The 22,828-nt window shown below is 46.2% G+C and overlaps 1 protein-coding gene across 1 annotated transcript in view; it reads right to left on the bottom strand.

Annotated features, from left to right (window-relative positions):
• Positions 1–22,828, bottom strand: part of UTP20 (UTP20 small subunit processome component) — a 103,838-nt gene that overhangs the window by 56,461 nt on the left and 24,549 nt on the right. The window contains exons 15-23 of the mRNA XM_036759382.1: positions 21,876–21,981; positions 19,830–19,980; positions 16,783–16,845; positions 16,181–16,339; positions 12,402–12,478; positions 8,753–8,832; positions 5,902–6,139; positions 2,513–2,710; positions 489–579 (exon numbers count right to left, since the gene is read on the bottom strand). Of these exons, the coding sequence (XP_036615277.1) occupies positions 489–579; positions 2,513–2,710; positions 5,902–6,139; positions 8,753–8,832; positions 12,402–12,478; positions 16,181–16,339; positions 16,783–16,845; positions 19,830–19,980; positions 21,876–21,981 (1,163 nt within the window). The remainder of the gene's footprint in view (positions 1–488; positions 580–2,512; positions 2,711–5,901; positions 6,140–8,752; positions 8,833–12,401; positions 12,479–16,180; positions 16,340–16,782; positions 16,846–19,829; positions 19,981–21,875; positions 21,982–22,828) is intronic.

The raw sequence follows: 22,828 nt of genomic DNA, 5'->3' as shown, positions 1-22,828 counted from the left end.
AGACATTACAAATATCATTTCATTTGATCCTGATGATGACCTGGGGGAAATGGAGTCTGAGAAAGGTATGGGGTATTTGTACGTTGAATTAAAATAAGCTTGTCAACCCCTTAACGTTGCTTTCCTTAGTGAAGCAGATAAAAAGAACCTGGGTTTTTGCAGTGTGCTGGCAGCCTTCTTGTTGTTGGGCTTGTGTTGGTCTTTCACCCCCACAACAGCTGCTAGCCCGATTGTTGAAACACTCACAAAGAAGTGCACAGAGGAAGAGAAGGGGGACAGGCAGCAAGGGACACTGGCCAGAGCACAGGGCCTGGAGTCAGGAAGGCCTTGGTTCAAATCCCTCCTCAGACACTTACTAGCTGGGTGAGTCACTTAGGTTCTCTGGGCCTGTTTCCTCAGGGATGGGTTGGAATCAGGGGACTCTGAGGTCTCTCTCTTTCAACTTCAAATCTAGACCCCTATGAAAGCCAATTACTCATCTTACTTACCTGCAGGTAGAGTTCATACAACTGTGACTCCAGATATAAGGACCGAGGGTTTAAAAATTTGGAGAAAACTTGCAGGTGAGCAATTAATTGCCTAAACAAAACAAGAAGGAAAAAGAAAGAGAAAAAAAATTGAGCACCACTTCCTCAAAATCTCACATGATTAAACAACATGACTTTCTAACTGTGATATCTGACCCCCCGAGCCCAGCTGTAACCCTCACATATGGGCAAGTCTCCAGTATCTCTGGGCAGTGTGCTTTTGGCAAGAGATGCCACCAACCCTGGGCTGCTGTCATGGGCCCTGCCATCAGTCAGAGAACCAGCCCCGAGGGTGGCTCAGAGGAGTTTGTCTGTCCACAAAGGGGAGAAAATGGCAGCCTCCAAGAGTCACCACATACAAAGGCAGAGAAGAAGGGTACCATGCTTCCTGCCTGGCCCCAGACTACAGAACCAAGAACAGTGCCAGGGGAAAGATGAAGGGAGTAAAGATGTCAGGACTTAATTGGTGCAAAAATATGATGGGGACACTTCAAGAGACCAAGGTATCCCCTTTGCTGGAGGTCTTCAGGGTGACTATTTATTGGTAATGCTATAGAGGGCACCTGTGTGGATGCTTTGAAAGTACAGAACCAATTCAATCCTCCAGTTGTGCAACTGCCCTGCTCCTTCTGGTCTGTCTACCCTAGCCCACCTGACTAGATGAAGAGGGAGCTGGGGGCTCCTCTCACACATGCCTGGAGGGAGGGGGGAGAGATCAGACCCCTTCAGTAGGAAGAATCCAGCTCTTTGTTCACCAAGCAAGCAGGAGGTCCAATAAGATAAGCAGTTTTCCTTCCTACTGGGCCAAGTGAGAGGTAATTTCTAAGGCTGTTTTAAATCCTATCATCCTTCCCTCCCTGACATCAAAATCCTGAATTTGAAAGTAAATTTCTCTAGCACAAATCTTGCACTGAGTGTGAAAATACAGTTGTTAGTCTTGAAAACTCTGTCTTATGCATTTTGTTCAGCCATTCATCAGTAAATGGGTACTTAAAGATTTTAAAAACACTTTTACTGATGCCGAATGAAGGGAGTAGAACCAGAATATTGTACACAGTAACAGAAATACCATGCGACGATCAGCTGTGAATGGCTAAAGCTTTCACCAGCAGTGCAACAATCCAAGACAACTCTGCAAGGCTCATGATGAAAAATGCTATCCACCTCCAGAAAAGAACTGACAGAGCCTGAGAGCAGAATGAAGCAGACTTTTTTACTTTCTTTACTATGCTTGGGTTTTTTGGTCTGCATTTTCCTCCCCAACACAGCTAATATGGAAATGTTTTGCACGACTGCTCATGTACAACCTATGTTAAGTTGCTTGCCTTCTCAGGAAGGGGGAAGGGAGGGACAGAGAGAATTTGAAACTCAGAATTTTAAAGACTGAATGTTAAAAACATTTGCTTACATGTAATTGAGAAAGAAAATAATAAGAAAATGTATTTATTTAAGTGATCGGTTAATAATTTCTTTTAAACATCCTACATGAATTAATCTTAGAGGTAGCTAAGTGGTTCAGAGGATGGTGTTAGATTTGGAGTTGGAAGGCCTGAGTTCAAATTCTGCCTCAGACACATAATAGCTGTGTCACCAGGAACAGCTCCTTTCACCTTTCTCAGCCTTGGTTTTGATATCTATAGAACAGCATCCCCCTCCTAAAGCTATTTTCAGCATCCAATGTGCTGAACAAAGTAAGGCTCTTTGCAAACCTAAGATAGTCTATTACCATCAGTGTGGTCTTTAATGGCCTATGGTTCAGAAACAAATTCATAAGCAACTGGAACTTGTAGAGAGCTCATGGGGAAACCCTGCAGCTAGCCCAGGAGGCCCCAGCAGAGCCTAGATGCCCTCTTTGCCCCTCCCTCCTGTGTGATGACCTCTGGACAAGGGACCCTTTTCATTTCTTTCCTCATAAAGTGAAGGGGCTGATGAAGGGCCTCTGGGGTCCCTTCCAGATCTAAGTCAAGGGTAAGTCAAGAACTTACTTGGCTGCGGCTCTCCTGGTCTTCTTCTTTTGGAAACCAAGCACCACAGATTCGTCGGCCAGATCCTCTCCATCCGCGGCTCCTTCATCGCCCTCCACAGATGTCCCCTCCTCTCTTTCCTCTGCGGGGGCTGCGCTGCCTTTCTTCAGGAGATCCTGAGTTGGGGCCACTTGATGGTCTGCTGGATAATACTCATTGCTGGGCAGTGGGGGAGAAAGAGAACAAAAGACAAAGAGTTTGAAGCATCCATTGCAAAATGACATTTCTAGATACTGCCTCAGGCCTGCATTTCCCAAAGTGGGTCCAGCAGAGCTGAGATGGTTCAAAGGATGGGAGACAGGGGACTCATGAGAAAAGAGGGCTTTGAGGGACTGCCCCTCTAAAGCATTAAATACAAAATGACGCATCCAGTACACACGGTCGTCTCTCAGTACCTAAACAGGCTTGATTTTCTCTCTAACATCTCAGCTGACTTCTTGGCATTCATGCCTTAAGGGGACTGGTCGAAGTAACTGGAGATACTGTGTTTAGCCCAGAGAAGAGAAGATGGAAGGGGGGCATGACCACTGTAGCTGCAGGTATGGGAAGAAGCATCATTTGGAAGGACTGGTCCAAAGTCTTCTTGGTTGCAAGGGGCCCATGGAGAAGCAAAGGACAGAGAATAAATAAAGCTAACAATTAAATAATTAAAGCTCTTGGGGAGGGGGGAAATGGGCTGCCTCAGGAGGAGCAGCTGGCAACCCTCCTGACAAAGCATGGAGAAGCAGCACTCCACAGAAGGTTTCTCGCATAGGCCCATGGGGCTTGGATGACCATGGAGGTCCAGCTTGGAGGTGCCGCACTCTTCCCATAATCTCTTCTTGCCTGAGGTTTGTGCTGGCAAACCATTTTCATATGCTTCCCTGTGGCCAGCTAACCCAATCCTGCCCTAGTTTGCTGCCCCAGCTCTGAATTCATCATCTCTGGGCTGGAGACCTCCAGTGCAGAGGGAGCCTTCATGGGGGGTAACTTCAGCAGTACAGCACAGGGGTTTCAAGCCCAAGCTGATGGGCTGAAGGGCCTGGAGTTCAGCCGCTGCCTTGTGTTGAGGACTGCACCCCTCTGTTTCTGGGGGTATAGGTCAGCGGTCCTAAGGGGATCTCCCTAAGCAGGGTGCAGGTAGCCAGAGAACGGCTCTCAAGACAGAGATTGGTTTCATGGCACTTAGGGAGCACCACAGCACACAGAGCACCAGGCCTGGATTCCGGAAGATCTGAGTTCAAATCCGGCCTCAGTCACTTCCTGGCTGTGTGCCCCTGGGCACGTCCCTGAACCATCCAGGTTTGTGATGATCAAACGAGGTACCATTTGCAAAGCGCTTCAAAAACTTTAAAGTGCTTACATAAATGCTGGTTGTTACTGTTGCTGTTCTTCATGTAGCCTCTCCTGATCCCCTCAATTGTCAGAGCACATGTCTTGGTCATTATTCCTTCTGCTTCACTTGTGAGGAATGTTTCATTTTTATATTTGTATCCCCAGCACCCAGCGTAGTACTGCACATACAGTAGGCACTTCATAAATGCTGAGTTGACTGAATTAATACCAAGAGGTAAATTACCCAACACCTGGATTCCCTGGACGTGGCAGAATGACACTGACTTCGCTCAGTGGCATGGCAAAGACCCCGAGCCCTTGGTGGAAGCTGCAAAGGCAGATTCACCAGGATGTGAAGACATCCAAGACATGGCTCAGTGCAAGAGCCCTGGATCTGGGGTCAAAGGGCCTGGGTGGGAATCCTGGCTCTGCCACTGGCTAGCTCTGTGACCTGGAACAAGTCATCAGACTCCTCCGGGCCTCAGTTTAGCCAGCTGCGGAAAGGGAACGCAAAACAAGGAGACTTTGAAGGTCCTCCCACCTGCAAACTGATGCTCACGATCCCAGCGAACGCGAGTATGCCACTTCCAAAGGCCACGACAGGGAGGTCAGAGAGGCATTGACTGGCCTGGGGTAATCTCAGCTTCTAGCATTGACATTCTCTATCTCTTAAAGACACTCTTTCCTTTTCCTGCAGAAGACTCTACAAAGACTATGCTGTGGGGGCAGCCAGAGAAGTTCTATAGACCTAAAGGTAATCAGGGTCAAGAAAAATTGAGCTTCATCACTAGCTACAAGAACCACAATGGGTACAAAGGAATTTAAAAGAGATTTGGAAGATGATGTGGTAGAGGGCAACCGTGGTCTCCCACAAACCACTTCATGGTGCCAATATTAGGGACACAATTTAGCAGGCCTGTGTTTTTGCTGATGCCACATTCCCAAAGGGTTGTAATGAGTAACAAAACAATGAACAAAGAGGCAGGAAGACTCTTGACCACGGTGGGGAGAAACCTGGGAGTACCTAAGAAGGTTTGGGGGCTTGGAGGTACATTGTGACTGCCCAGCCTGGGCAGAAGATGGATTAGCGAAATGGCAAATGATGAGACACAAGCGACAAGGCCTTACCATAGGACACATTATCAGGCTCCACACACCATTATTTGTGTTAAGATCTAGAACTTTCAGTTTCACATTGCTTGTGGGCTGACTCTCAAACAGCCCCACAGACAGAGGTGGGAAAACAAGGTCATAGGACATATTATGAGCTGAGCTGCAGAGCTTAGACAGGGGCCTATGGGGAAGCCTACTGAGTCCAATCTCCTCCTCACTGAGAGCTGAGGAAATGGAAGTTCAGGGATGGAAACTGAGCCCAAGATCCCACAGGCACCAAGTAGCAGAAACAGGGTTTGAATCCAGGCCCTCTAACTCGAGACAATCCTAGAAAGAAGTGGACATCACTCCCCATGTGGATTTCCCACCACAGGGGGCTGGATTATTTCAACAAGCTAACAGAAACGGTGGACAATGAACCATGAAAAAAGGATCCCTAAAGAATCCCATAGAGCAGGACTGTCCAACATTAGGTTTTTATTGAAACAAGAGACAATACATTTTGAGTTGCCATTTTAGTGAGAGCTCAGCCTCATTTACTAAAGCATTTATGTAAATGTCTATTCTTGTAGGCAGGCCGAATAAATCACACTGCAGGAAGCATTTTGGACAGCCCTGCCATAAAGTATCATGCATAAAGGCCACTTACTGACTTAGAAAACCACATATTAACCCTATCTCTGTTCTACTGTATTTTTATTTATTTTGTTACATATTCCCCAATAATGTCTTAATCTGGCTCTGGGGCACTTGAGAGTTTTGTTGGTGCCACACTTGACCCCGCTGGTTTACAAGACTTAACCAATATGTACAAGCTCTTTCACCAAGCTTTCGCCCAGATCAGTGAGCTCCTTAACATTCACAAACTTTCTCTCTCCCTCAGAAAATTCCAGGAACAGATCCTGGGAGCGGGGATCACTTACCTGATAAACCTCAGGAAAAGAGGGGAGAGTTCCCGGGACCGGGGCTCAACCCTCTCTGGAAACTTTGCCAGGGCTTTCCAGAGCAAAAAGCGAAAGTTGGTATGATCCAGCCTTTCCCGACAATCAGTCCTTTGTTCCAGCTGCTCGTGATAAAGGGCTCCCACATCTCCCATCTTGGTCTTCTCACCACCTTTATCTCGAAGATGTTTATCTCTGGAGTCATTCTGTAGTTCCTTCTCTGTGGGAGAAAAAGAAAATGCACAGTGGCCCCAAGAAAAATCACCGAGATGACATCGTGAGGTCCTTTTTCCTTCTTAAATAATAAACATTAATAGGGCAAATACTGTGTGGACTAACCACAAGATGACAGCTTAACCTTCTATGCCATCTTTCAGTTGAGAATTTCCTTATTTTTCTGGAACTGGTAGACAGAACTCCCTCCACATGAAGCACTCCCTCCACCAACGCAGATTAGAGAGCTGCCTGGGGTGCCGAGGGGTTCAGTGACTCATCCAGGTGACTTGCTCAGGGTCATGCATCCAGGATGGGTCAGAGGCCAAGTCTTAATCCAGACTATGAGACTAGACACTAGACATTAGTCCAAAGGAACTTGCGGCCTTAAGGACACACTCGACCTCCTAAATCCTTAAATATGGCCTTCTGACCGAATCCAAATTTTACAGAACAAATCCCTGGATTTGTAAAATTTGGATTCAGTCAAAAGGCTGCACACACTTAAGGATTTAGAAGGCCACATGTGGCCTTAAGGCTGTAGGTTCCCTCCCCTGGCACTAGACTATGACTACCTCTCATGTAACTGGCAGTGCTGATACACTTAAACCAAACCCAACTTAACACAAACAGAAGACCAAAAGCCATTCCCCAACAGTAAACGCTCAAAGTACATAAAGTTTTCAAAAGAATTACAAACTGCCCCAAATCACTAAGAGTAAGAAAAAAGTAAATCAGAACAACCCTGAGGTTATATCTCACACCCCGCAAACTGGCAAACATGACAGAATGTAGGAATTCTAAATGTTAGAGAAGTTGTGGACAGACAGGCACACCAGGACATTGTTGGTGGAGCTGTGAACTTAGTGCATGGTCAGTGGAGCTGTGAACAAGTCCATCCATTCTGGAAAGCAACTCAGAATCATGCTAAGAGGATGACCAAAAATGGCCACCCTCTTTGATCAAGAAATTCCCCTACTAGGCATCTATCACCAGAAGTTCAACAACAAAAAGAAAGGCCTCATATGAAACAAAATATTTACAGCAGTGCTTTTACTAACAACAAAGTAAGCACCCATCAGTTAGAAAGCAGCTAAACAAATTTCAGTATGTGAACGGAAAGAATAATTTCTGTACTGTAAGAAAAGATAAATGTGATAAATATAGAGAACTGTGGGAAGATGTATATGAACTGATGAAGAGTGAGGGAAGCAGAACCAGGAAAACAAAGTAACCAATGACCAAACGATATAAATGGATACAACGACCTCAAAACAAAGGAAAACAAGTATCATGTAATTATGGAGCCTAAACTTGACCACATAGATAGATGTAAGAAAGCACTCTGTGGTACTTCTTTGAAGGAGCGGGAGACTATGGGTATGGAACACCACATATGAAGTCAGACTTTAATGTTCGTTTTGCTGAATTTTTCCACCTTCTCTTTCCATCTTTGTTATAAGGGGAACTGGAGTTGGAAAATGTAGGTGATATAAAAACATAAAATACAAGCAAATCTTTAAAAATGACCGCCAAGCCTTCCCCAGATCACCCATCTCCATCCTCTACTCTTTCCCATGACCATGCCCAAGGTCTCATTACCACCTCCTGAGAGGTCAGAGCTTCCTTCCTATGACAGAGTCATAGTTTTCCCACAGTTCTTCTCTCCCTCTCTTCAGGCTTCCCTTCATACTGCTGCCAGAATAATCTTTATTCTGAATGGACCTGGAATGTTCATTTATTTGATCAAAATTTTCATTGGCTCCCTAATGCCTGTGGGGCAGAATTCGAATTTCTTTGCCTGGCATTTGTGTGTTGTGATATATCAGTAAAATTGAATATTATTGTTTAGTAAGAAATGAGAATTTAGAAAGACAACAGAGACTTGAATCAGGTGACACAAAACAAAAATTCAGGAGAACAATAAACACAATTACTACAATAATATAAATGGAAAAAGAGCAACAACACAAAGAGGTGGCTGAGCTCGGCATTAGTCATGACCGATACCTGCTCCGAGAAGAGATCGTGAAACAAACTTCCCTGCTCTACAGAAGGGGCTGAGGAGAACCTGCCTGCAAAGGCACAGTCATTTGTGCTGGTTGATTTTGCTTCACTGTTTTCTTTACTACAAAGGAGAGTTCTATTTGGGGAAGGATGCAATACAGGGAAATGCTTGTGGTTAAAAAAAGGGGGGGGGCACCAATAAAACTGAAGAAAACACAATTCTGAAAGTTTTTAGTGGTACAGGAAGCAGCCAGGTGACGTGTGAAGGCAGAGCACAGTGGAAAGAGTCTTGCATTTGGAGCCAAGGACCACAGTTCAAATCCAAGCTGATATTCACTACCTTTCCATGTCACTTAGAGAGAGGCCTTCGGTCTATTTTTTCATTTATGAAGGGAGACTGCTGGACTAGGTGCTGTCTGCAGTCCATTTCAGCATTAAATCTATGATCCTAAGAGCCTACATGATCATGAATTAACTTCTAACACAGCAAAAGAACGCAGTTTGTAAAAAGTGAACAAAAGCTGCCAAAGAGAATACAAAATATTACCTACTGTATGAGCGAACTAACATGAAAACTGAACTTTCAGTAACAACCCAGAATAATGTTACATACCGGCACGGGCAGCAGCTCTCTCTAAATGCTCATAGTAGACTTTCCAGAACGCTTTGTTTTCCATTTCATTGGCATGGGAACTAAGAGACAGAACAACAGGGTTAGACAATAAGGTTGGCCTAATGCAAGAAAAGGATTCCCAGAATTACAAGACGGGACCAAGTTTGGCAGACAATGGGGAGAGGGAAGTTACCCTGCATCAAGAGAATAGAGTAGTTAGGCATCTCTTAAAACGGAAACCTAACTGCTTTAACCTTGGTGGGGATTCCCCCCAGGTTCAAATATACACAATCTAGATGAAAAAAATCAATGCTTTCTGGACTGTGATGGGAGAAGAGCCTAACCACCTGCCCCTCACTGCCAAGCTAGGTAGTTCTTCCTTAAAAAGGCACTGAAACTGGCTCTTGGAACTAAAGCTCGGCATTGACCTGGGTACAGCACAGGTGTCAGGCTCTAGGCTAGCAGCGTGACCACCCCTGGGAAGCTCATTCAGCCGCACCATCCGTTCCACGCTCTCAGCAGCTTCCCTTGGCCTGTGCTAACAGCAGAGTGGATAACAATTGTAGCCTTTTGTTAGTTTTGGACCCAAAGTACCAGCGGTCCAGGCTTAGTCAGGCCTGACCCATTACACAAGTGATATAAACATGAAGTATGCCCTTCAAATACAAGGACAAGGGGCAGCTAGGTGGCGCAGTGAGTAGAGCACCGGCCCTGGAGTCAGGAGGACCTGAGTTCAAATATGGCCTCAGACACTTGACACATGTACTAGCTGTGTGACCTTGGGCAAGTCACTTAACCCCAAGTGCCCTGCTTTCCCCCCTCCAAAAAAAAACACAAAAAACAAATCAGATACAAGGACAGGAAAGAAGCCATCTGCCATTGACAGTCTAGACTCAACAGGCCAAAGGCAGATAATTTAAAAAAACACTTGGCATTTGGAGGCAGAAAATGAGCTAGTTCACCTTCTGGGAGGTTCCATAACTGCCTCGGAATTTTCCTGCTTTTCAGTCATCCATTTAGGAAAGAATTAAAGCTCACTTAACATGTATGTGTAAAAATATAACAGAGTGGAGAAATAAATTCTGCCGGATCAAAAAGGACCAGCTCTGTATGCCTTAAACCACTACATAAATGCAAAGCCTGGTATACTGATCTCACGAAAATCTACTCAGGTTGTCCATACTTTTTTCGTAAGATACTTTATGAGAACAAAAACCTGAAATGGCTCACTCACTACATACCGAGAACCTTTTCCTTTACTGCAGAGAAGGGGAATGTGGGGGAGGACTTGGCCCACACTGCTGCTCTCAGACACTCTTTTCCCCTGAATTCCTTTTTCTTTCTTTACAGAACACAGCCCTCCTGGGATTTAGTGGGGAAGGGTGAGGGGAGCAGGGAACGGGAGACAGAAATTAACAGGACAGAATAATTAATAGCTAGCAGTTATGTAGCTGTGAAGGTGTGCAAGTGCTTTACATGTTGACTCTTCGAATCCCCCTTACAATCCTGTTTCTTAAGACTGTCCCCATTTCACAAAGGAAGAAACTGAAGCTGTTGTGCCCAGGGTCATTCAAGGTAACAATGAAGATTTTTTTTTTAAAGGGACTTTACGCTCTGATAAAAGTTAGTCCAAGCGGCTTCCTAGGAAGCTGAGGTTTCTTTTTGATGTTTATCTTAAGTCAACCTAATAGTTTTAAATAGTTACGAATCAGTCTGTAATTTGGGTCAAGGTTCATGTCCCCAGATGCCAACGATGGGGACATTAGTCAAATACTTCAAAACGTGATTTCATTAGCGGAGCTTCTCCCTCAGACCCAGGCAGCTGACACCGCATTTGATTGTTCAGCACTTCCCAGGATGTCCTCTGTGCCAGGGGCTGTGCGAGGCGTGAGGATGAGCGTCTGGCCCTCGCTGCCTGGCAGCCAGCAGACACACTAGACTTGGGGGCCGTAACCTCGTCTCTGTTGGAATGCCCTGGCAATGACCATTATTTATTTCCATGTAACTGATTTCCTTTGTGAGTCTATGCATTTACAAACCCGATTGTGGTAAAGGGTCCTCAGGCTCAGTAGACTGACTGCCCAGGGGGTGCACAGGATGGAAACAAGGCTAAGAGATCCTGCCCCAAACTGTGCCAATGGAGAACTGTCGGAGCTCAGGATCCCGGGGTTGGTCACCTCCACACATGCCACAATGAGTCTTGGGATCTGGGTGACAAACAGCCACTCCTCTTTCCAGAGCTTACAGTACTGTGTCCATCACCACCTCGGGAGGCCTGGGGCACCTCCTTCTGCAGGAGGCCACTCCTGGTCCCCCCAGCTGCCAGTACTCGCTTCAGGCCTCCCAAGACGCCCTCACATTGTCATATGAGTGCCGAGCTATATGCTATATGGACACTTTCTCTCTTCCTTTAGAATGTGAGCTCCTTGAGGACAGGAACTGTTTCATTTTGTCTGTGTATACAGTGCTGTGCCAGGAGTCAGGAAGACCTGAGTTCAAATCCTGCCTCTCGTACTCACTGTGTGACCCTAGACAAGGCACTGCCTGCCTCGGTTTCCAAAATGGAGATATAACAGCACTTCCCAACCAGGGCTATTGTGAGGGTCCACTAAGACGACATCTGTAAAGTGCTCAGCACAGTGCCTGGCACAGAGTAGGTGTTCTAGAAATGCTGATTCCTTTCTCCCTCTCCCTCTGCCAGTACATGGAAGACTGTGGGTGCTTAATATTAACATCTGCTTCCTTGATCCCATTTTACAGATGAGGACCCTGACACTCAGAGAGGTTCCCTGACACACCCAGGACCACTACACTAAGCAGAGAGAGGACCCACGGCCACGTCTTGTGATTCTGAGGTCAGGGCATACCCCTTCTCTCAAAATGGGGCAAATTTACTTACAAATAGGCTGATTTCTGCATATGGACTCTGAGAGAAAGAAGTTTCTAAAATTTATTTAGACAGTATCTAAAATTCTTTTCCTGTACCAGGTAATAATTTTGAAGGAGGCTCTTTAGGAAACCAAAGGACTTTTATAGAACTGGCACTGAACCTGGAGTTGGAGAACCCGGTGGGGAGAATCAGCCCTTGGGATCTGGAGGTCTCTGGCACACTTCCTCACCTCTAAACAAATCAGAGCTGGACTAAATGACCTCTACAGTCTGCTACGCCTCAGAGTCTAGAGGATGGAGGGCTGAGCTAGCAGGAAGACATGAGTTCAACAGTCACTTAACCCCTCTCAGCCTCAATTTCCCCATCTGTAAAATGTGGATAACAGTCCCCACATCCCAGGATTGAGACAAGAAAATATTTGCTTTCTGGGTCAGTGCTAGCTTATTATCCTGCTCCTTCTTCCATCTGATCGTCACAACCACCCAGTTAATCCACCAAAGAGCATTTATTAAGCCCCCACTATGTGTCAGGCACTGCATAAGAGTGACTTGAACCCAAGGCTTCTGACCAAGTACAGAGTTTTCTCTCCTATGCCACGATGCTGGGCAATGGTTACTCTTCTAGGTGTTCTCCTTTGCGAGTCCCATCAGCCTTGTTCTTGTGACTTCGGCATCAACACCAGCACACCAAGGAACTGAGTCATTCTTGCTTTTCACAACCATTTCGTGCTAATTATTCCCCCAGGCATCCCACGCTTACCTGATGAGTTCAATAACGGGATCCCAGAGAGCACTGAAGTTTATATATAGCATGCTGAGCAGATAACGGAGAGGGACCTGGGGACAAACAGAAGGGAGGTCTAAATGGCTGGGAAGAAATCCAGAAAATATTTGAAAGTGAAAATTAAATGTTTAAATTTCCATGTTTCTCTTTATCTTGAACGTTAAATTTTGACACTGCTGAATTTCACCACCAACAATTTAGGAAATTAAGTTTTGAAACTGATGCGCTAACTTTTCTTTCAAGAGAAAAAACCAGAGTATGAGGTACTGCGGTGTTATGATGTACCTTGAACTCCAAAGTGCTTGACAATAGAACGTTCTCTCACAGTTCAGAATCCCAAGTGTAACTACTGTCTGTTTGAGGGGTGGGGGGGGTGAAGTTCGGGACCTGGGTGTAGATCAGGGTAGGGAGTGCCCTCCTAAATGCAGACTGGCAGCTCTATTGAAATCTTCCAGACCTGAGTGCCCAAGAGAATTCAATCAACAAGCATTCAATGAGCACCTGGCACTATGTACTAGACCCTGCGCTCAGCACCAGGGGAAGAGACACAACAGAGATGCAGTCTGAGCCTGCCTGACTCTGACCCCAGGCCTCTGACCACTACAAGGGAGATGATGAAATAGACAGAAAGACACACACAGACAGATGGACAGACAGCAGACAAAGATAATGAGACTGCTAGTGGCACAGAAAGGCAACTAAGACAGACGACAGACACGGACATGCTTATGTATGGATTTTGTAAAAGAATTAATAAGGGACTTTTCATTAAAAGGGGTAGCTAGAGTCTCAGCAATATAAAGATCCAAGACAATTCAGAAGGACTTATGATGAAAACTACTATCCACTTCCAGAGAAAGAACTGATGGAATATGACTGCAGATGGAAGCATTTTTTAAACTCTATTTTTCCATTTCTTTTGTCTGTTTTCTTTCATAACACGACTACTATGGAAATGTTTTGTATGACGGCATATGTATAGTTTTTATCAAACTGCTTGCCTTCTCAATAAAGGGATGGAGGAGGGAGGGTGGAAAAGAATTTGGAACTCAAAATTGTTTTTAAATGTAATTGGGAAAAAATAAAATATTAAAAATGTTAAAAGGGGAAGGGAGGGCAGTTAGATGGCACAGTGGATAAGAGTACCAGGACTAGAGTCAGGAAGACCTGAGTTCAAATCTAGCTGCAGACACTGTGTGACCCTGGGCAAGTCACTTCACCCTGTGTGCCTCAGTTCTTCATCTGCAAAATGAGCTACAGAAGGAAATGGCAAACCACTCTAGTATCTCTGCCAAGAAAACCCCAAAAGCGGTCACGAAGACTCAGACACGACTGAAATGACTGAAGGTGCCCTCAGTTCCAATCCATGGCTTACATTTAGGTATAAAGGCTGCACCATGCTGGATAAGCAGATTCGCCCCACATGTAAAAGTCTAAATTCTGGGTGATCAGAAAGAATGTGAGGCATGGAAATCGAAGAGCTTGGAAAAATGCAGGCAACACAAGTCGGGACTTGGGACTCCCCCAAAGTAGGAAACAAATTTCCTGGCTGCCCAGGGAATGACTATGGCACCCCAAGTAATCACAACAGGTGCCAAGTATAGGCAGCATGATCACAACTCTCCATAACTCCTCTGACTTGCTCCCGAGATAAGCGAATGAGGAAGGAATCAATGACTGGCTTCATGTGCCTCCACCCCAGGGCTCTCGGGTGTTTGTTTTGCCCCTGTCCTCACATCTGATCTGGTTTCAGGGCTCCTCCTCTTCTCCTTCCAGGAGAATGGTGGCTTCCTGAGGACAGAGGCTGCTGTCCCTCTTTGCCCTTGTATCCCCATGAGGGGTTGGCAACCAGGAGGTGCTTAATCAATGTTTGCTGAACTGAGATGAACCCTGCCCTCCTTCCCACCCATCTCCAGGATCTTATTCAAGCAGTCACTAAGGGTCTCCTATGTATGGCCAAGCACTGAGAATACGAGGACACACCAAAAGGAAGTGACTCTACACCTGAGGAGCATCCAACCAACTGGGAAGAGATGACAGAGAATTTATCTATCTGAGCACATGCAGAATAAATACAAGGTGAAAAACAAGGTGGTTCAACATAAGTGAGGGAGAGAGGGAGAATGCAAAGAATTGGGGGCCAGGGAAAGGCTGAGCTGGTGCTTGAGCTGAATATTAAAGGAAGAGAGAGCTTCTCCTCCCACTCTGCCTCTCTCTCTGGTCTCTGCCTCTCCACTAGCTCAACCCAATCTGCCTGATAGCCCAGTGTTCTCCCCGCTCCCTCCCAGTGGCCCCAGACAGCACCGACAGAGCACCAGTTCCAGGGGCTGTTCCACGCTGAAGCCTCCCAGGCTGGGCCCTGGGATGGCTGGCCTGGTGCCCCTGTTGTCTGAGGACCAACTCGGGCAGGGCGTGGGGCTCATTCTCACCCAGCTCACTCTGGATTTCTTCTCAGCCATTTAGACCTCCCTTCTGTCCTCAGCCAGCTGGTCTCACAATCACAAACCAACCATCAAGGGAAACAGGGCCGGTCAAAAGAATGGCCACCACCTGGCACTCCCACAGTCAGTCCTTGCTGGGTGCCTGCTACATACCAATGCACCTCTTCCACTGGGTCCGAGGTTGAGGAAACCTGAATTGCCCCCACAGTACCCCAATGACTGTGCTGCATTCAAAAACACTCCCCAAAGCCAACAACTTCTTTATAGCAGCACTGTGATGGTAGCAAAGACCTGGAAACAAGGTAGATGCCCACCTACTGGGAACAGCTAGACCAGTGGCGGCATGTGAATGTCATGGAACCTCCCTAGGCCATAAGAAACCATGAATGAGAGGAGGACAAAGAAGCATGGGGAGACTCTCATGAATTGATGCAAAGTGAAGCAGGAGAACCAGGAAACTAACAAACACAGCGACAATAACGCAAACAGAGACCAACAAAGCCACTGAACTGGAATCATCCTTGAGCCAAAGGTGTCTGAGGAGGCACCTCCCTGACTCTTGGCAGAGCTGGGGGAGCAGAGGGGTGCCATACTTCATGCAGTGTCCAATTTTCTGAATGGGCTCATTGGTTCTACCTAAGCTATTTTTAATTCTCTAATAGAAGCGATAGGTCTCTGGTAGGAAAGGAGGGGATGGGGCAGATATTGCGGGTAATGTAGGCTACGTAAAACTTTAGACACCAATGAAAAGCTTACTTAAAAAAAAACTACTTGTTGAACTAGCTAACACTCCAAAGAAGAGCTAGTGACTTTCAGAAGCACTCCCATCTTTCCAAAGACCTGATTAATTTTCCTGCTCTGGGTCCATCCCTGTGTGACAGCGCAGTTTTTGCAGCCCCAATTCTCAGACTGCAAAGGAACACTCCCCCCCCCACCCCCAGCTGATCCTCATTCGGCCCAGTCAGGAAGGCCTTTCAGCATGGCGGAACCTCGCCAGGGCTGGTGTCCTATGGGCAGAGGCTGAGCTCACTCCCTGCATGGGCTTCCTCCCTCCTCTCTTCCTCCCAGCACTGTCAGAGGAGGAGCAAGCTTAGTGGAAGAACTGACTGCCCAATCTCCAAGGCCAAGAAGCAGGAAGGAAGCGGGTGAAGGGCAGAGAGGTGGGATGGTCTGGTGGGTGGACAAGCCCCAGGGATTCTAAGTTCTTCCAAATGCTTCAGACCCAAGAAGGCAGGTTACAGCTTGTGTTTCCAGATCAGCCAGTATCCAGTCCCTAGGGCGTACGGACAAACACTACACAGACACTGCCTTTACCTCATGTAAAGGTCCGTTAGGGATGGACGCCTGGACCAAGTCATGTCTCAGTTTTCTTAAATGCAGAAGCTTTTCCCTATAATCGTTCACAGTTGCTGGGACAAGTTCAGCTTGTAGCAATGTGGCAAAGATGGACTGGTGTTCCCCCATCCCATCAACCTAAGCAAAAACAAATTTATTTTAAATGTTAAAATGCATTATTAGAAAAGTCTGAGTAATGTAAAAAAATAGACAGCAATAAAAATTTAAGTTTTTTGAGAAAGTGGTATTGACATTGTGATCTCCCAAGGCATTTTATATTTCAATTTAATTTAAAAAAGTAAAAAGAAGGAAAGAAGGCTGATCCTCATTATTCCCACTCACATCCTAAGATTCAGAGTTGGCCCACACCTTCATCTCAGAGAGAGAAGGCAACACAAATCCAGACAAGCAGCTTGCCAAGGATACACAGGTCCCCTGAACAGGTAAGATTGGGAATAAGACTCCAATTCCAGTGCTACATTATTGGGGCAACACAATCCTCTCATGAGTAAGTGGCAAGTATAGAGAAGGAAAATAATAGCCCAGAGCCACCAAAATCACCAGGGAAGATGCTCCAATACCTCCATCACCTCAGGAAGCTGCACCTTAAAGTGGTTTAGGATTCTTATCGTCAGAAGGCGAATCTGATCAAAAGGAAGAAAAAAAAAACAAAGGTCAGCTCTAACTTGAAGCAGTTTAGGCCAAACAGTCCAGAAGCTGTTAGTGGGCATGGCTTGTTTCATCTCCAGTGCCTGGCAGAGCTGGCACCAAAGGGTGTGTAATAGTAGTAACTTTAATGCTCACATTCAGCACCGAAGAAAGGAATCACCAAGACTGCCTACTGCAGCTCAGGTGACCCTGCAGCCCCAGTCCTTCTACCTTCTGACACAGACGCTCGCCCTGATATGGCACTTTACAGTTTGCTAGGTACTGTCCTCCCAATCCTGTGAGGGGGAGGTCATCCAAGTGTGGTTATGCCCACTCTGCAGATGAAGCACTGAGGCTCATGCAGGCGAGAAGACTTGCCCAGGGTCACACAACTAGAGTCACAGAATCTCAGGGACCCTCTGATCCAATCTGTGCCCATAGAAAAACTCCTCCTATGACAGAGCTAATGACAGCTCTTTCAACCTTTGTCTGAAGAGCTCTACTGAGGGCAGACCCCAGGTCCCATAAGGCTGAGGGTCCCAGCAGCCCAGATCGGAGGGTGTTGGGTCCATTCCCCACCCCCACTGTACAGAAGCAGCAGCTCATCTCCCCTCTGGGCAGCTCTGACTTCTAGGAGGGTCTCCCCTAGTGTTTCCACACTTCGCCTAGCAGCTTCTGTGGGGGTGTAAGATCCACCCACAGCCAGCACCCAGAAAGCTGCCAACAGCACAGGTTCTTTTGATCTGCTTAACTAAGGAAAGCAAGGTGAAGGGGTTGACAAGCTTACTTTAATTCAGCACACAAATATCATTCACTTAGTTCAGGGGAAAAAGCCAGCACACTGAACTTCAGAGCAAAATACAAACAAATTACAAACATCAACAGACAGACCTAATACAATTCACAGTTACCAACATCTAGGTTCAGTCCGGCAGCTCAGAACAAGGGCTGGCCCACAGTCACTCGCGCCACCACTGCCACGGCAAAGAGCTCCAAGGAAGGAGGCCCACCCTTGGTTTTATATCTTTTTCAGTGTCAGGGGTGAGTCACACACGCGACTCACCCACATGACCTAAAATCGTCACCAAGAGGCGACTTAAACCCATGTGGTCTAAGAGCCTCTGCTGTCCCAGACATGTAAACTAGGCCCTCCCTGGAGTTAGCCCCACCTTGGGCCCCACCTTAGTTGCCAATCCACACCCACACAGGTTTTACACCTAATAGGGTTTTGGGCCTGGGGCTTAGCACTTAGTAAGACTCAAGGAAATGCACTGAATCACTCAAAGCAAACAAAAGTCAAACTCTTCAAGAGCACTTGTTGAACTAAAATGCTAAGGAGCCCATTTTGCTTACCAACACACCTAGGTTGTTTCTAAGTGTATCTGCCATCTACCTGATGCTCCTGCTTCTGACATCTGGGCAGCCAGGGACAGAACCAGAATGCCAATCCTGCCTCCTCTCAGCCATGCCCTGCTGCTCCTCTCTGAGAGGAGGTCAAATGACCACCTTCTCTTTATTCCTCACCTCCACCAGTGGCATTGATAGAGCCCTTCAGTGTGCAAAGCGCCTTCCAGGTCCTCTCATTCAAAGTCCGTGCTATTACTATCACCCCATTCTATAGATGAGGAACCTGAGGTAGAGGGAAGTGACTTAGCCAGGGTCACACACTAGCACAAAGGGTCTGAGGCAGGACTGAATACTGCTCTTCTCAACTCCAAATCCAGCTGTTTATCCACTCGTCTATCTAGCTACCTCTAAGATTCATCTATGGATGATGTTTAAAGGAAATGTATGAGCTGATCAGTTAAATAAAAACTCTCAAACAGCCACACTGAAATTTTCTGGGGCTTTGCCAAGGACCCTTTGAAAAAAGCAGGGGAGGGCTCTGGTATACTTCGAAGGAAATCCTCCTCCCAAGCAAAACTGTTAAGGGTCATCTGCACTCACAGCTTGGGGACTGCTTCCTCTCTGCTCCCCTCCAGACACCAGAGGGTGACACAGACCTTCCTGAGGGGCAGCAGCAGCTGAGGAAGCAGACGTGGCGGGGGACAGGAGGAGCAGCTGCTGGCCCAGGACCACCAGCTCACCCCAGGAAGGTGCCGTGCTTGCTGACCCCTGGGGAAACTGGCCAGATGGACAAAGAAAGGGCTGTCCTCCCACTTGTTCCAGGCAGTCCACTCCCCTGTTCCTCCTGGCCCCCCACTGATTCAATATCATCTACAACTTTTAAAGCTTCTCTGCTCCTGCTGGGGTGGGCCCTGAACTACAGTCCCTACAGAAGCTCCCTCTTGCCTGCCAAACAAAATCTGATCTGGTGAGCCTGGCATTCAAGGCCCTACAGAGCCTCCTTCCAGGACACTAGTCAACTGCCCAAGGTCAAAAAGGGAGTCAAGGTCCGAGGTGGGATCTGGATCCAGCTCCTCAGACTTTAGACTTTAAGTGTCAGCCTGGGGAAAACCCAAAGACCTGCCTTGGTCAAGAATGAGAGGTTCACCATCGACAGGGGGCAACCAGGTGGTGCTAGGTGTTTGGGGGCACTCAGCAACTTGCGAAGACGCTCCCCGCCTTCTAAGCTCTTCATCTGATTCTGTCTTTGTAGCCACTGACCCAGAGCAGGTGCTTCACAGCAATAATAATGAGGACAGGAACAGCATTGATAACGCATTTTAGGGTTTGCAAAGTCCAAGGGTAAGTGACTTTCTTGGGGTCATTTTTTCTACAACCACCATTTCTGAAGTCACTCTCTCTTGTGAAGCCCAAGACCGGGTGGGCAGGGTTTAGAGATCATCCTCAAAAAAGGGAGACACACTCCTTGGTGTCATAGAGCAGACGGGAGAGACGCTGACTTCTCTCAGGTCTTCCTGGCTACGAGCCTAGCATCCTCTCCATGAGGCTACCTCACCTCCTGGTCCAAGGGTGAGGAACCAAATGCACTCTACAGACAAATCCAGACTGAGGGAACACAGCAGCATCAAGTTACCTTGGACATGCCGGTGGAGATATTTGTGCGCAGGCTGACAAATAAGCTCATTAAAGTCTCCTTGGCTAGAGGTTCTTTACAGCCAAACAAGGACAGTCGCTGATAGTAGAGGTCAGCCAGCAGCAGGACAGAAGGCTCCTCTGGGAGCATCCTGAAACAAGATATCGCTATTCAGCACCTTCTCCACCATGCACCAAGTTGCCCCACTGGGGCCCCCAATGGCAGGTGACGATGACTAATGACGATGGAAATGTAGAAACAAATTCAGTCATCAGATGAAGGCTTCCCTTTAACACTTAAAACCAGAGTCCTGGTAACTCTGAGCTGGGGAAACCTTCAAGGCCACCTGGTCTACCTCCCTACAACTCAATAAGCATGTACTACTTATTTGTTAAGGGAACTGGTCCCTGCCCTCCAGGAGCTTCCATTCCGCTCAGAGGAAGCGAGGACATTAAAACCTACAGTAGCTACAGACTTGCTCCATGTCACACAGCTAGGGAGGGACAAACTCTAGGCCTCATTCCTCCCTCCTTATTCAGCGTTGTTTCCACCAGGTCATATGGCCTCGTTTAAAGGGCACCCACAAAAATGGAGACACCAATGTACCACTGGTGGAGCTGGGAACTGGTCCAACCATTCTGGTGAACAATTTGGAACTATGCTCACAGGGCTATGAAACTCGGACCCAGCAATACCACCACTAGGTCTGTATCTCAAAGAGATCAAATGAGCCACATGTACAAAAATATTTATAGCAGCTCTTTTTGTGGTGGCCAAGAATTGGAAATTGAGGAAATGCCCATCAATCGGGAATGGCTGAACAAGCTGTGGTATGCAACTGTGATGGAGTATTATTGTGCTGCAAAAAATGGTGAGGGGAATGCTTTCAGAAAAACCCAAGACTCGTATGAACGGATGCAAAGTGAAGTGAGCAGAACCAGAAACTGTACGTGCCATTACACAATGATCACCATAATACAATGATCAAACCAGTCTCAAAGGACTCATGGTGAAAAACGACATCCATTTACAGAGAAAACTCATGGAGTCTGAATGCAGATCAAAGCAGATGTTTTAACTTTATTTTTTGTGCTTTTAAAAAAATTTTGGCAACATGGAAATGTTTTGTGTGACTTTACATGTACAATTAATATCACACTGTTTGCTTTCTCAATGGGAAGGGGAGAGGCTGGAGGGCAAGAATTTGGAAATCAAAATTTTTAAAAACGAATGTTAAAATAAAATATAATTATAAAAAAAGACCCATTGGATGCTTTCTCAATCTCTTGCTGGTCTCTGAAAGGCAGATGTACAGGAAAAAAATTAATTATACTAATTTAGGACCTTTTCTTTAACTCACTGCATCCTGACACATTGTTATTTTCTTAGGCAGGAACTAATTGTTGCATGAAATATTGTGTCATATTACAGAGACGTCCTTGAATAAATTTAACTTGCCTACAAAAAAAGTAGAGCCATTAACCGCAGAGGCCAAGTGGCAGACTGGATGGCCTCCAATCCAGGAAGGCCTGGGTTCAGCATGACTTACATGGAAATGTGTTTTGTATGAATACACATGTATAACTTATGTCAAATTGCTTGCGTTCTCAATGAGGACGGAGGGAATTTGGAATTTGAAATCTGAAAAAATGTTAAAATTGTTTTTGACATGTAACTGGGGAAAAATAAATATTAAATTAGACTCAATTTTTAAAAAAGAAAGAAAAAAGCATCCCTTTTAAGGATAGGCAGGGACCAGAGAACTTCTAAGGGCATCAGGAGAGAGGCTTCCCTTTCTCCAATTCCTTTCCCCAGAGGCTCCTAGATGGCATTGTGCAGAGAACCTGACCTGGATCTGGGAAAACCTGAGTTCAAATCCAACAACCTGTCTGCCTCAGTTTGCTCATCCATAAAGTGGGGATAATAACAATGCCTAATGAAGATAAAATATTTGTTTTGCACTTTAAAAACAAATTCCTGTTGCTTCATCAATGCTCTTTCTTTATGTTAAACCATAGAAAAGACCCAAGAGAGGATTTTACTTACTCCAACAGTTTCTTCACTCGTTCCACAGGAACCAACTGGAGAATTTGAGAAGACTCTTCTAAACTCAGCAGCGTATTTATTGCCTGGCACAGGACAAATAAGTCCCCTGGGGGGAGGGGGGGGCAGAAAACAAAACTGACTTACTCATGAATTGAACAAACATCCCATTCACCCTTGAAGTTTATGTCAACCTCTGGGGGGAAAAAGTGACTGTGAAATTTTAAATACAAAACACCTAGCAGACCACAGGTGTTTAATAACTGCATTCTGAAATGAAATAAGAAAACCTATCTACATGCCAAGAGTACAAGACAAAGAAGGGGAGGAAAAGAAATTTGACCTATCTCACAGGGACAGAGGTCTTTTTGGGGGAGGGTAGGAGAGGCACTCCAAGAAAAGTGTGAGAAGTGGGGTCTCTCAGTATGGAATTAAGAGACCTGAATTTGAATCCTGGCCCAGACTCTCCCTAGCTATGGGACCCTGCCTGAATATCTGGACCTCTTGTAATAGCACCTTCCTCCCAGGGTGGACATTGTAGGGAGCAAAGGAGATCACGCATGGCAAGTGCTCTATCAATCTGAGTTCTTGTGGTTATTGTCGTTGGGACAGAGAAGGGCTGGGCTTGGCGAAACTGGAATACTTTGGAAAGTTGGTTTCCAAGGAAGAAAGGTGGCATAGATCCCTTCTGGCCGTAAATCAGTGTTTTGGGGCACAGCCTTCCTTTTATTTGTCTAAATTCTTATTAATGCATAGAACCATAGATCAATTCCTCTAACTCCCGTGAGCCTACTCAGATCCCCAGTGGTGTGGGTTTGTGTGCACATGCTCAGATACTTACCCGGAGTAGTGATCACACACACAAAGACACACAGATAGATAGACAGACAGACAGACAGACAGACAGACACACACACACACACACACACACACACACACCCCCTCCACCCATCCAT

Source organism: Trichosurus vulpecula, chromosome 5 (genome assembly GCF_011100635.1).
Source record: "Trichosurus vulpecula isolate mTriVul1 chromosome 5, mTriVul1.pri, whole genome shotgun sequence".
In the NCBI taxonomy this organism is placed as follows: domain Eukaryota; kingdom Metazoa; phylum Chordata; class Mammalia; order Diprotodontia; family Phalangeridae; genus Trichosurus; species Trichosurus vulpecula.
The sequence above is the reverse complement of the archived record's forward strand: the minus strand, read 5'-3'. Positions and strand labels throughout refer to the sequence as shown.